Source organism: Taeniopygia guttata, chromosome 8, assembly GCF_048771995.1.
Source record: "Taeniopygia guttata chromosome 8, bTaeGut7.mat, whole genome shotgun sequence".
NCBI lineage: Eukaryota > Metazoa > Chordata > Aves > Passeriformes > Estrildidae > Taeniopygia > Taeniopygia guttata.
The window spans coordinates 18,574,570-18,589,861 of record NC_133033.1 but is presented as its reverse complement, the minus strand read 5'-3'; the positions used below and the strand labels follow the sequence as shown (position 1 = coordinate 18,589,861).

The 15,292-nt window shown below is 38.2% G+C and overlaps 1 protein-coding gene and 1 long non-coding RNA gene across 2 annotated transcripts in view; one reads left to right on the top strand and one right to left on the bottom strand.

Annotated features, from left to right (window-relative positions):
* Positions 1-3,289, bottom strand: part of PALMD (palmdelphin) — a 46,100-nt gene extending 42,811 nt beyond the window's left edge. The window contains exon 1 of the mRNA XM_072932543.1: positions 3,001-3,289. Within this exon, the coding sequence (XP_072788644.1) occupies positions 3,001-3,044 (44 nt within the window). The 5' untranslated portion in view covers positions 3,045-3,289. The remainder of the gene's footprint in view (positions 1-3,000) is intronic.
* Positions 1-15,292, top strand: part of LOC140684595 (uncharacterized) — a 52,082-nt gene that overhangs the window by 19,450 nt on the left and 17,340 nt on the right. The window contains exon 3 of the long non-coding RNA XR_012057056.1: positions 203-285. This is a non-coding gene — a long non-coding RNA (uncharacterized lncRNA). The remainder of the gene's footprint in view (positions 1-202; positions 286-15,292) is intronic.

The window sequence follows — 15,292 nt, the reverse complement described above, 5'->3', positions numbered from 1 at the left end:
AAAGAATAGTAGAAGTGTGTTGTCTTTAGCATAGGCAGAGGAATACTTTCTAAAATTATAATATGTGAAGGCTTGGTGCTATATATAGAGAATTCTAAGTAGGAAAACCCCTGTAGCCACTCCTTTGTAGTGTTTGCTAAGAGTAACATTGTCCTTTGGCATGTATGGAAATGCATAATCTGACACTGTATTTCCATTGCAGATTGTGAAATCCCACTGGAATTTCAAAACTTGAAGTGTCTTTAAACAAATAGAAGCACCTCTCTTAAGCTGTGATCATGTTCAGTGAGTACCAGTTTACTCTGATTCAAATGCTTTCATGAAGTTACTCTGTTTTGCTACAAAAAATACCACCTGGAAGCAGCTGGAAAGGTGTTGAGCTATGATTAGCACTGCTGAGTCCAGCTCTGTAGCACTGCTGGAAATTATGTGCACTGGCAGACCACAGTGGAACAGGCTGTTACTGCTGTCACTCTGAGTCAGTCCAAGCTTTCCCTCAACACCCGGCCTTCCTCCCCTCCCCTGATCCCTTTTACTTTCAGAATTTCATGGCAAGACTCTTATGCCTATTCTTTCCCACTTCTAAGTGCTTAAATCAGTGAACTCGTAGAGGCTCCTGCTGCTCTGTGTGCACATAAACCTTGCTATCAGTTGCAGAGCTGGTTGTGACTGATTTGTACAAGTCCCAGGCTGAAGGTGACACAGACAGTGCCAGGCAATCACAGGGTTTGCCCTCTGCCTTTTGCTCTGTAGAGCCATGTTCTGTCACTTCTGACAGAGTCCCACCAGGATTTTTTTAAAATATTTTTTCTGATGCAAACTAGAAAAAGGATAGTACTACAGCACTGCTGAAAATCTGGAAAACATTTTGTCTAGGTCATGGATTTCTGAGAGGAATTTAGCCAACAGAAGCACACAAATACTGAGACAATTTTATATGTCTTTTCCTCAGGAAAAAAAGGCTGTGGAAATCAATGGCCATTCATTGGACTAAAGTTGCCAGAACTTGATTTCAGCATTCTCTGTGCCTGAGGTTAGGTGTAGTGTAATTTTTATAGTAAGTGATATTTTTAAAAACATTGTCAATACAAATCTTCACTACATTACCCTGCATCTGCTTAACACCTCTTCCAGGAGCTTAGTGGAGGAGTTCTTTGTTGAGGTAGGTATCCTGAGATTAAACTCATTTCATGCCATTAGTTTTCAGGAGTTTGTAGAAAATATCATTCCACCAATTCCATGTGCAAGCTTCACCATAAAAATAGAGTAGATTTCAGAGTTTAGCAAGGCGCTCTGGAATTGATACCACATTGATGAGCTTTGATTTTCCTTTCTCATCTTTGTGTCCTTTCACACAATGTGTTTGGGTGCTTGGTGTAAGCATCAATATTTCTATTGTGATGTGCATGGTGAGTTGATTGAGATTGGAACTGAGATCCTACATTCCTACATAATCTGCATGGGAACACTTTAATTTGATTTGTAACTTTACACATGAAAGGAAAAGCCCCGTATTTTATGTTATGTGTATGATTTAAATGAAATAATGAACACCAACTGCTATAGTGAAAGCATGGGAGAAACGTGGTCATTCCTCAACCAGTTCCTAATTCATCTGCCTGTTTTCCCTAAAATAGAAAAATATCTCTACCAAAACAGTGAATGTCCAAGGCTATAATTTACCACAAGCAGGCAAAAATCACTATGGTTAAATTTCTTCTCTGAGACTTAAATCTGAAATGAATATTCTGCATATCACTATTAAAGCAGGGTGTGACAGAAAGGTAAATGGTCAGGGGAAATGTCTCCATGCAAAAGAAAAGCTCTGTCTGTGCAGGCATCTATGGAGAGGCTGGGGGCTAGGGAGGGGAGGGGCAAAATATAACAGAGAAAATTGAGATTGTCCTTTTATTTCAATCTGAGGATATCATTTGTAGAGGCAAGAAGGAGAAGATTAAAATTACCTTTTTTCAGCAACTTAAAGAGAAGATTAAGGTGCTAGAGTGTTTGAAAGGTGAAATAACCAATTTTGAAAGTGAGAAAAGCTGAACAGGAATTGCAATTTATGGAGGTTAGGGACTGAGAAGTTAGGTCAGACTAAATCTTCATGAGAGTGTGACTTCTGATAATGGAATCATCACATGAGACAGCAGGAAACTCAGTGTGGGGGGTGTTTAATGCAGTCCATTGTTGGATATAGCTCTGAGGTCTGAAGAATTTGCACAGAGCAAAGCAGAATTAGTGTTTGCTTATATATTTGTTGTGCATAAATATATTTGCTACTTGGTGATGGCCCTCCTCACACTGACTTTTGATGCCTTTCTTGATCATACAGAATGTTTAAACAACTAGAACTGGCTAACTAGACTTGCATATTAAAATAAATTATTCTAGTTCTGACAGTGAAAAGGTCTGGTTTAAATTAAGGCCAAACTACAGGATCTGGGTATCTATGTAAACTGGAATTATTGCTATGCATTGTTGCTTTACTGATGGCCAAATCAGCACAGTGGCCACTGTATTTTTCTGTATTCAAAGTCACTCCCTAATACTATTTCATGTCACAGAAGCAGGTTTAGAACAATTAGATTAAATCAACATACATTTCAATAACACCATCTTCTTCCTTTTCCATCTTTTCTTTCTATCCTCTCTCACCATTTTCCCCTTGTCTCTCAAGAATAGCTACAGGCACACATATATTTTAAGATTTCTGTAGCTCTGCCTTTGAAATAGGTACTCATCCATTGTGAGCTGGCGCAAATGCATTGAAGTTATAGCACATTCATAGAAATAGTTCTCTGTCCTTTCCTCCCACATCTGAAAGCACAAGAACTCATACTCCAGATCCACATCATAACTGTAGATGTATAAACTAGGAGGTTTTTTTTAGTAAATAAGAAAAGCAGAATGAAGAGCAGGATGAAAATACTATGTCAAGACAGATTTTGATAGACACATTTCTTAAGAAAATAGATTTTTAAGAAATAGTGACCTTACCTTTTTTGTTGTTGATGTTCAGAAACCAAAGTGTGAGACTGCATTTTGATATCACATTTATCAGCACCACTTTGCAATTGACAACAAGGTAGAGGACTGGAAGCAGCAAAATCTGAGATTATAAATCCTTTTGATGCTATGTTATTGTGCTTTCTTCATGCATATATCTAGCCAGGTGAGGTCTTTTTTGGGGTTAAGAAAAACAGATGGAAACAGATATTGTAGAAATGCCCATGTGGGCTAAGGAGTACTTGCTAAAGACTTTTCCTCTGATAAATCGTTTGTCATTGAAGGGACCTACTTGTCTTGTATGTCAGTTAAAATCTAGTAAATTTTTAACCTGCTTACTAAGAGACCTGGGGCTGTATGATTTATAAGTGGGTGTAGCCCTCACTTTGGCATTTATTGTGGCCCTTTGTTCTGGATATATCCTAGCTAAATTAGCAGGTGAGGCAAAGACTGTGATTTACTGTAATTTCTAAACAGATAAAAATACTGGGCAGATGCTAAAGGTTGTTTTTTTAAAAAAAAAATTATAAACTTTCATATGATTAACTGTTTTAAATGAAATTGTATCTGGACAGTACTCAGGAAAAAATACATCAAATGCATTCTAAAATGGAATTTCTGTGATCAGGGAATTTTCTTAGAGATACAATGAGAATGCTATATTGGATATGTAATCAATACATGGTTTGTTTGATGCAAAATTGCTTTGAAAGCAATAATTTCATGGCACTGTTGGATTTTCCTGTGTCAATTTTCACAGCACCTCGATTTATCCATTTATTTGTGTGGGAAGAATGAGAGGCAAAATGGCTCTGTTTTTTTGGCAGGATGCCCTCTGAGCCATATCTCAGACTCTGCAGGACTCAACATACACTTCCATAACAGAGAATATCTCCATCAAATCTTCAGAAGACTTAGCCAAAGGAATACTCATTTCGAACTGTTCAAACTGTATACAAGAGAAATAGAATAATCTGGAAAAGCTGCTTCCCTAAATATATATGTGAGGAACAAAGAGCTAAAGAAGCAGGGAGATAGTGAATAGGTCAGAAATGTGAGGGGCCATAGCCTCCTTGCAGTGGAGCTTTCAGGGACTGGTAAATCTCTGAACTATTACAGAAAGGTGTAGTCTTTTTAATTCTTTCCAGTTTGGCAATGTGGGATCACTTTGCTCTGTGGAAATATTCAAAGGCCAGATGGGATATTGTTATATGTTCTGTAATATGAGTAAAAGTAGGTTGGCCCAGGCTTTGGTTAGCACGGCACATCAGCTGTGTGGCAATCTGTGTCCAAGTCTGTGCTGATCCCAGCTGTGTTCTGCAGAGTGCCCCAGTTCCCAGAGGTTCTCCCGCTGCCTGAGGTTACCAGCTCGAAGTAGGGAGATCTACTGACTTCTGAGACTCACTAGTCACAGAGTCTGGCCTCCTACCAGCAGAGACTGAAAGCTGGTGAGCTCTGTCATGGTACCACCTAGCTGTCCTTCTTGACTTCTTCCCATTTTAGGTAAACATAAAAGAAGTGGAAAATACGGTTTTGTAGGTGTCCTCTCTTCACTTGACCAGGGAGAACTCCTACAGAGCCTTTTATTCTCCTCTCTGTGTTGCCCTAGTTATTTTTTTCTCTAGGAAAAGATAAGAAAAATACCTTAAATACTTGTAAGGAAATAATTTGAAAAGAGATTAAAAGACTAATCTTTAACGGCACTGGGTATCAACTCCTTTAGTCGAAATTTGCATCTTTAGATTACACAGGAACCCAAATGTTGTGATTGTGGAGGCGTTTCCTTTAGAAGGGGCTCTGTGCACTGGAGTCCCACCGACTGTCAGCAGTGTGTGTGTGTCTCTGTGTATGTGTGCGTGTGTCTGTGTGTCTGTGTGTCCGTGTGTCTGTCTGCGCGCAGCCGGTCTCTGGCGCGGCCAGCTCTCCCTCTGGCGGCCGCTGCCGCTCCCGCCACTTCAGCTCATTGAGTATTTCTCTCTGGAATGGTTTTTTAAATTAGCTCTGAAAATACACATATGGAATTGTTTGGGGTTTTGTTTTTTTTTTTGCTACAAGCCTATCAACATATTTAAAAGGGGGTGATAAGTTAAAGAATGATATGAATATATAATTTTTATGTATCCCTTATATATACATTTTTAGTAAAGACTTACTGTGTGCCATGTTCAAGTGTTGCAAAAGTTTAATTCTGGTCTACTGTGAATGATTTGGTCAATTTTGAGTAAAAAAACACCTGAATGATGATATTAAAACTAGGATGAGAAGGTAATGGACTTACACAAATATTGAGAAAAGACTGGAGTGAAGTCTTTTCTCTTTGGTAAGAAAATTTACTTCCATAAAAATTTTTTTTTTTTTGTTTATTCATGAAAGCATTACCTGCATCTATGGGGTGCATAAGGCAGCATCATGCAGTCAGTGCTCTACAATCAAATCTATGCACACATATACATTAAGGACCATTGACCACTTTGGCTTTATGTTATACTGAGATCTTTGTCTTGATATAGCAGTGTCTGTAGCTTGAAATTAATATTATTTGCTGGACTACAGGAATTTTATTTGTCTGGAGAGGTGATTTTTATTCCCAGGTCTGCTACACGGTATTATAGATGTCATGATACTTTCTTGCTTACTTTCTTTTTACTCTCGTTACTGTTGAAGTTTAACCCAAAACCACTTCAAAGCAAAAGAGCACCTTTTCATCCTCTGTTATGGTATCATCACTTTCACTGTTGTTCAGTGAAACATCTGAAACATTCAGGGTAGCTAACGACTTATCCTTCATTATATTTTGTGCTACTGGCCAGGTCTGAGAGGCAGAAGCAAAGTGTGTGAAGTCTCAACTTTTCTATGTAGCTCTGATGTAGTGCCACCTAAATCAGTCAAGAGCCATACGTATTTAGACTTCCTTAAAATTGGGTAAAAATATTGAGATATTGAAGCTCAAGTTCACAGCTTGACTTGAAGTCTCTACAGATTTGTAAATATTACCCATGATCACTAAGAACTGAGCAACTGCAGGGGATAAAAATTGTGTTTCGTTTGGCACCAGATTACCATTGACATTAGTAACTTTGAAATTCCTTAATTAAGAAACAAATTCTTAAGTGTTACAAACATTTCCAGAAAAATATACACATTTGCTATTGTCTTCTAGCCCTTCACAGAATGCTGAGAATAGATTGTTTTGGGGTTTTGTTACTATATTTAATTTCTGTCTAAATAAAAAGAATTTTGTTTCTATTGAGGCATGTCAAGATACCTTTAGTTAATTTTGTGTGATTAGATTAAAAAAAAAAACCCAAAAAAACCAAACCAAAACAAAAAATTAAAAAAAAAAAAACAACAAAAACCAATAAAAACCTGGCAGTGTTAAAGGTCTTAAGCCTATAAAAGAATCCTGATTTTTCTTCTGTCACTGCTTGGTGCTTAGGTCTGTGGCTTATGCTGTATAGAAGCTCTCATTTGATTTAAATGTAAAAGCAATTTTTACTCTTAAAGGGAGTAAAATTATCTTAAATTGCTTCTTTCCATTATCTTTGATTTTTAAAAATTTCATGCCTATCTGTTTGGCTTTTACATAGCATCACTTTACTTTGGAAGATGCATCCTGATTCCACTTTCACTATTGTGTATCTGAGCACAGGACAAAATAATTTTTTTCCTCTGTATATTGTGCTGTTAGGATCTCATGCAGAAGAATTTATAGTGCATCTAGATTAGTACTTTATTTCATATCAGGAATGTGCTTCTGAAGCTAATCTGCTTGTCCCTGGTAAATGTACTTTGATTCGTACCATGGAGCAGTCTTGGGGTGCTTTATTGGATCTCTTTCAGATTAAACTGAAAGGGCATTTTCCAAGAGCATTTTCAATGCTCACTGACTGCATTCAATCCCTAGTGAGACCAGATTTGTTCTTTTTTGAGTTAAACCCTAATGAAATATTCATGGTAGCATGTCAGGTCATCAGCACCAACTGTCTCTGCACAGCTCTGTTTCTAGAGAGCCCCAGTCCTTGCTGATGTGTTCATGGCCTCTGGCTGCTTATGGCTCCTTTTAGCAGAGGTGGTCTCTGACTCTTTGGCCTTGAAAGTACTCATGGAAATGTCTCTTAACAATTACTCTTTTGTGGGGCCACACACCCAATTGCACTTCTCTGTGTTAGGACAGAATAAGGAAGGAAATCAGTTCTTTACCAGAGTCCAGTGTGAGATTTTGCTGTATAGATGTCAGATTGTTCAGTGCTGAGGTTGTGCTTTGCTCAAACCGGACAAGCTGGAATCAGCTGTGTTTGGGTTCAAATTATCCCCAGAATCAGAGCGTTCCCCAGGTACTTTCTGGAGCTCAACTTCAGGTTTGCCCCATCTACAACAGAAGGGGAGAGGAAAGAGACACAAAGGGAGATTTGCAAGTGACAAAATAGATCATCCTCTCTTTAAGTCATATAAATAACCAGTTCTGGAGTCTTCTGAGACAAATTTTCACCTCCATGTTATTTCTTGCCTTTCCAAAAACCTTCTTCAAAAAAGAAGTTACAGAGGCTGAACTTAAGATACCACTTTTCTTCATGTAGTGTTGATAAAGCTTGACTTTAGTGAGACTAAAAGAAAAGTGTATTTCAGTAATGAACTAATGTAGTCCCAATGGAATGCTTCTGGACTGACAGGGACTTAATAGCAGGACAGTGTAGCAAATTTCTGGATTTTAATGAGGTAAACAAAATGCTGCCCTTTATATGATACTGTTAATAAGCTGAACTTGGCTAAATTAGAACAGAAGCAGTTTGCAGACTGGGATGTAGGTTATGCTGTGGAAAACACTAAGCTCTACACAAGTGATGTAAAGATTTTAGGTATAAATCGTAGCCACGCATTAGGAAATTCAATTGTTAATGGTTCCTCAAGTTTTGGTGTGGGTATTTTGTATTTCTTTGTTGGTTGGTGGTTTTGTTTGGGCCTGTCTATCCTGTGTGTTGTCTGTGTCCCCCTTCCACCTTCTACTTCCCTCTTTTTTTCCTGTTCTGTAGATTGCAATGAACTCTGGAATAGAAAGAGTATAAAATTCAAATCTGAATGGATTGAGATCAAATATCCTCATTAAATGGGAATACCTGGTGCCTATAAGACAGGTCAGAGAAGTTTTGAGTTGATCCTGGTTTTCTATATTTTATCATGATTCAGCACTTGTTTTAAACTATGTTTGAAGCTAGCACTCATTAATATATCTGAGGTCGATGTATCTCTAAAAATACCTAAGAAAATAAAATTATAAGAAAATTATCCTCTTTAAGATTTTAGGTAATTATTCTCTAGAATTAGGATAATCTCTGATTAAAGTACTCTCCAGTTACAACTTAAGTCCAAGTGGTTTGAATTGAGCTAACAAAATACTTGATGTGTTTCAGATACGAAACATGCTAGTAACTTTTGTTTCTTCTTGAAGTTCCATAGCAGGAAATAAGTTTCACAGAGATGGTATTGTAGAAGTGTGTTATGAACTCCTCTTTTCAGTCTAATGAAGCCTTGAAGAATTTGGACTAAAACGGAGCTGTCTTAATAAAACAACATTTTAAAATTTGTATTATTTACCAATCTGATAGTTGCTTCAAAGTTTTGCTTTGTTAACTGGAAAGCATTAAAAGCTCAAAACCACTGTGAAGGACGTCATAAACAAAAATATTAATGAAGTGTGCTGACCTCCAGGTATATGTTCCCATGTATACGTATCAAGGCTCTTTAACTGACAGCTATTAAATCTTTTGGTTATAATGACTGAGTTAGCAGCCGCAGCTGTTGGCTGGCATTCAATATTGCCAATATTTTTCTCACTTTGCTGTAAAAATGGGGGTGGGGGAGGGAGAGAGCCTTGATCCAGTTTTTACTAGTGGGAGAGTGCTTAAGATGCAAATGAAAAACTCCCCTATCCCCTCTTTCAATATGTATAGCAAGTGTATTCAGCCTGTCCTTGCCTTCCCCTGTAAAAGGAGGTTTGTTGAGACTGAGCTCTGCAGATTCCTGTGCTTCTCAGTGGTTGTGCTACAATATAAAGATCAGAGATCTCATTCCCCTGTAAGGACACCTCTTTCTTCTGCAGCAGAAACTCATTAATTTTAATACACACCGGTGAAGCAGCTGAGTGGGCTTTAAGGTCTCCTTCATAGCAGCATGTTCTGTTGCTTCTGCACCACTGAGTTCATTATTGTTTTATTAATAAAGCAAGGAGGAATGCAGTGTGTACAGTCCTAATGCTGTCTTGCTCAGGTATCATAGGGCATCAGCACTCTTCAGAAGAGAGCCTGCTTGAAAATTGAAATGAAACATTCTTTGTTTTGTTTAATCCCTGAGTAAGGAACATGGGGCACATATTTCTATGTGGTTTGCTTCTTTATTTTCTTCTTACTCTACAGTTACACAGGTCAAGGCTATGAAAACTGGTGGTGTAAGAAATAAATACAATGCTATATAGGGCCAATGTAAGGCTTGTCTGCATTTCTTCTACCAGCAACTGTATGAAAGGTGTTTCCTCAAGCCTCTAATATTTAACAGTGCTGACTTGAGTACTTTTAGAAGTACATATTTACTTTCTGTGCTACTTCATTAGGATTCATGCTTTTTTTAAACCTTGGGAGCCCAGTTCCACTTCTGCCAGTTCCCAAGTGGGTCTGAAAGTCTCAGCCCAGTTCAGCCAGCATGCCTAAGGAGACATTCATCCAGTATTCAGAGCAGTGAAGATTTTTAGGGAAGCACATAATGGTGCTCAAGACCTGCATGTATTGGTTGAGGTCCAATTCAGATTTGAATTCAGAATGGAGGTTTCATACAGCTGTCCAGTCCCACTTCTGTTCTGTCATTACAAAAATGAATTGCAAATACAGAATCTGTAAGCTTCAGCACAGAAACTTCATTGACACTTCATTTGAAGTTAGTACTCAGGCAAAATAAGTGGTCAGTTCTGCTTATCCAAATATTAGGCATGTTTCTACTTTGTCCATTAAAGAAGTGTCTATTTAATGTCGGTTTTCATCCTGTAGATTTTCTCAGGACTTGGATGTGGAAATTAAAATCAAGCAGAAATTGTTATTGTTTCTAAGACCAAGTTTCCCATCTTCTTTTATCTTTTTAGGTTCATCTCTCCTTAGAGTCCCTATGTAAATATGCCCTTTTTTTCTGGTTTGCCCCGAGACTTGTTCATTCTAATTTATAGGCCTCGAAGTCTCCTTGTATGCAGGAATTACCATACCTGAAAAATGTGCATCACAAGACCCAGCAGGGCCTTATTTAACCTGCCTCTCATGTTTCAGAAAAAAAAAGGAAAGCATATTTGAATGTCTCCCCACGCTGCTGTCTCCCTATGGCAATTGATCAGTGTCCTGTCACGAACTGCATGCCGTGATTCATGTGTGCTGTGATAAAGGGATGTGTTGTGCTTGCTTGTTTGCTATTCCATGTATGACAGAAATGTTCTTTGCAGCATCCTTTTGTTTTGCTCTTGGAGCTGGGGTGTGGCTGGGCAGCAGAGAGGCAACCTTGCTCTCTTGGCCTTGTTACCTACAGAACAGGTTAGGTGAGTCCTTTAACAGGAAGACAAAGCAGATGAGCATGCTTGGCTAGGCAGACTTTTGCCTGGCATGCACAGAGAGGGCTTCTGTGAAGATCAGAGTAGAGAAAAAGCCAAGCACTGGAAATGCTCCAGGAGAAGCCTTTCCTCAGAACCCAGAGTGGTATGTTGCAATCTAAAGATGAAGCAAAGTTTATTGTATGTATTGTACTTCCCCACGTCTGTATTAGTGGCAATGCTTTCACAATTCCCTCAGAGTTTTACCTGCCATCAGAAACCCAGAATTTAGCCAGATTAATGTTTCTGAATCTTCCACAGTACTCTGGCTGCCAGATGTATGAGAAGGAGCTGAAGGTTGTGATGTCTTGGAAGCAGTGTGGCCTTGGATCCATCTAAGCCCATTGGAAAGCTTCTGTCACCTTTTATCATTGCTCCATCAGGCAGAAGATAAGATTTGCCTTGGAGTAAGTAAACGGCCTGTTTATATTTAAGTAAATCACTGGGAGATTTGGTAACACCCTTTTCTGTGGGAGGAGAGGTGTTTTCTGTGCCCAAATGTCTGCATTCCCTGAGTTAGGAAGGTATAGCCAAGATGCTGGTGGCTGGTAGGCCAGAAGTAACTGGCTATCTATCAAGAAATCTCTGCTAGGTGATTGAAGAGGTTTAGAATCAGAATGGTATGTTGAAGTATGAACAGACACATAAATTAATATCCTCCCTCCATCTTGAGTACTCAGGCAAAGGGTGCTGCATGTCTGGCCCAGAGTCTGGGTAAATGTTCTGGCAGTGGTAGCTGCAGAGAGATGCTTCCTGTTTGAGAAAAGGTAAATTCTTACTGTGAGACGTCATAATGAAATGCATTGAAGATTCTTACCCAAAGAGAAATTCAGGCCTGGAGATAACTGAGATTTAGAAAATGTCAGATTTTATGAAAAGAGCCAGATGATGGCAGCATAGAATGCAACAGAAAACTTGGGAAATTCCTGGGTTAAGTAGCATGAGACCTGCCCTTGAAAACTGAGTCAGGGATCAACCTTTTCATCTAATCCTTCACTTCAACAATGGCTTTGAAATATAGGTTTATAGTTCCGGAAAGAAGAAAAGAAAATAGTGATTTTTTTTTCTATGTGACTGTGTTGATCTTTCAAAAGCTAAGCAATAAATCAGCTCAGAAATCTTTTCTATGTGGCATGACAGATAAACAGTTCTGCTTCACCCGTTCAGACCCTGAAGTCTTGTATTCTGTCCTTAGCTGCATAAATTTTTCTAGCAAGTCCTACCCTCCACTTTCTTAATTTCTTGTCATCAAGACTTATTCTATAGCTACGGAAGCCTCCAAAGGGCAATTCTGAATATATCTCTAGATATAATAGGAAACATAAACCATGTTCATGTTATTTTTTCAAGGAAAAAGCTTAAAAACACATCTGCATCAAAGATTATTTACTTGGGCAACTAAGAAGCTAGTATCTTTTTTTGTTTTGTGACAGAAAAGTGCTGTCTCTATGGAAAATTATCAGCCTGCTTCTTCCTGGAGCAGTGTTTAGTGGTATTGGCAAAGGTCAAGTTGATCACTGGGAAGGGACTGATTTCTCCAGATCTACTGGTCAAGGAGGAAGAGAGTTGGGTATTTATCTTTTCAGAATTGCTTCTGCAGAAATATCCATGCAGTCCTGGGGAAGCAAGCATGTGGCAGAACACTTCCAGGACATACACTGTTAGGAGATAGGAAGTGAAGACAGGGAAGCAAAATGAAGTCAGAGCACATTCACAGCTGCTGTGAATATGACTCACACCTATGTTGATACAATTTAGGAGTGAGATTGCACCTCTGTTTGTTGGTAATTCTCAGTTGTGGGAGAATTTCCACAAGCCAAACTGTCCCAGTAATTTTATTGTAATGTTTATTGAAAATGTTTTCATCACAAGCTTATAGAAATAGTTTCCTGGATAACCAAAAGATAAATGGATGTAATGCACTTAAACATTGACTGCCTTTTTTTGACAACGTAGACCACTGAATTAATGCTTGTTACATCTGCAGACTTCTCAGTCTCCTTGGGATTTAATTGGAAATTTAAGGATATGAGTACTTTACAATGCTGAACATTTACAGAAAGACATGTTGCTGCAAAGAGGAACGGAGACTGTAGCAGCTTCTGGGTGGAATGAGAGTGCAACAGGTTTGAAGTTCAACTGATTTCTGGGATGGCAAATTCTCACTGCTGCTGTGACAAGCTCTGGCTCTACAGATCTCGGTTACTGTACCTTTGACCCTTGGTTCTAAGCAGAACTGGATAATTTGCCTGCACTTACCCCTGCCACCTAGAAAGGAGGTAGTCTTCTATCGAAAGTGAGGATTGCCAAGCCCTGTTTTACTAGGCTACTTTGAAAAGCACAAAGAACAATACAATAATGTTTGTCCTTGTATTTGTGACGACGCCATCCTTGGGACTGCACTCTTGAGTTTCTACCTCAGCACTTGCAAAAGAAAAGATTCTTACCTATTCTGATCCTATTAGCTGTCATGGTAAATAAGAACATTTGAGCTAGGGGGAAAATAAAAAAGTGGATGTTTCCTTTTGAAACCTAGCCAGGACAGCTCTGTGTTATGGCAAGAGAGCAGGCTTCATAAGAAAGTTGACTCTCATTTCTGTTCCTGAGCTATCTTACAAATAATAGGAGTCTGATGGATTGCTCTGGCTGGTAAAAGCAAATTCAAATCATTCAGTATCACCAGTAAGGAATTTCTGGAATTCCCATAAATGGAGAAGTGAGGTACTTATAGCCTATGGGGAATAAAACAGAAAGGAGAAAATAATGAAGAAAAAGAAAGAAACAAGGTACCTACTGCTACTTACTGTCCAATGCATACTAAAATCCTTGCCAAGAGAGACAAGTTACTTAATATCCATACAGTGCTTTGAAGATCTAAAGTACAGTAAGTGTTATTATTACTACTTTTACTACAGCTAAGAACTGAGATTGCTCTTCTAAATGGATATTCTGAGTTTGATCTTTAAAACATTGTATTAAAAAGGCCTGCATGAATTTTTTCTGAAAAGGAAAGAATGATATGGTACATTTATCAACACAGTAATAGAGCATTTGCAATTAGACCCCTGGCTTTATATGGGCTTGAAAGAAAGGAATTTCTGAGTCAGCATGTGGTGCCATTAAACATATTTAAGGGCAGTTTAATAATAGTCTTTTCACATCCTTTTAGTGCATATGACTATACAAATAAAAAAAGGAGAATTGCTCCTGGGGGTAGGAGTGCACTGTGTTCATGTTATTCCACACCTCTGACTGTAAGTAGTGCCATCAGGAGGGTGTACAAAGCATGACCATGAAAATGGGCATCATAATTGTGGAGTGATACTGCTAGTGCCCATTTTTTAGGAATGCTAAGTGGTTGCATGTCAGGTGTAAGCACACAGAATTTCCACACATGGCTGTTCCCCCTCAGAGATCTACAATTCTAATAATGCAATCTTTGATGTCTTTCCTAACCTATAATTTTCAAGTACTGGTGTGTCTGCAGTACAGTTTCTCTTAGCTGTTACTCCTTTGAAGTGAACAGGAATATCTGGACAATGGATCTTGGCACAGTCAATTTTAAGAGCTTCAAGAGCTTCAAGAAACTCTTTACTCCTAATTAGCAGCTAGTTTAATACACAGAAGTTTTGCAGCTGTCACATGGCTATACTGAAAATCATTGCACTCATGGTTACAAAATGCTGCAATGCTGGAATCAGGAAAAGACCTGCTGGTAATTTACTATAGAATCAGTTACATTGTCTTTATCTTTGCTGTGATAGGAAGGACCACTATGGCTGGGTGATGAGGATAAATGTGATATTAAGACTGCTGTGACTTTGTGTGACCAAGACTGGATTACTGTGGATGGGCAGAAGTTCTTAGAAAATCAAAAGATAGGACCTGGAAGCTGAAGTTTCTGGATTCTTTGAAAAGTCTTGTTTCAAAAGTCTCTTTACATAAAACTGTTTCAAATTTTATTTTAAGTGCAGTGAATGATTTTGTAGTAAGTTGTTCTGGGAGCTCCATAAATATGCAACATAAATTATGTTGTATGTCTACTTAATATTTATTTGATTTGTTGAGCAGCATTTAGAATTGCCTTTTTACAGCAGATAAACATAATATAAATATATCTACAGCACATTAGACAGATTGGGGACTGAAACAAGGTTCAGCCTGGAAGTAAAGTTGGAAGAAGGTAACGTTTTCAAATAATAAACCTCACTAAGGAATTTTACATAGTTTCATTTGAAAATTATGACCATGTTCTTTGCTGACCCTGATGGATATTGCAATCGATCACATTTTCTATCTCCTACTGTTCATCTTCCTCAACATGGTTGGAAATAAAATTACATTATCTTTGAAACAATTGTTTTTTCTTGATTATTCTTGCTTCAGTAGTGGCATGCATGACAGTACTGGAAAATGTCCAGAGCCTCCCACAGTCCCACCTTTAACAAATAGAAAAAATAGTATAACTCTTCTTGGCCACATTAGCTACTGGGACACTGAAATTAAGATGAAATATACATATTTATTGTGCATATGTACAGTGAATGTCTGCAAAACTGAAATGAAGTTATCTACTTAGTATTCTATTCTGTTTTCAGTGTCTGTATTTGAAGATCATTTTATCAGAGTTGCACTTCTCAAAATGAATAAACTACTTTCCATTAA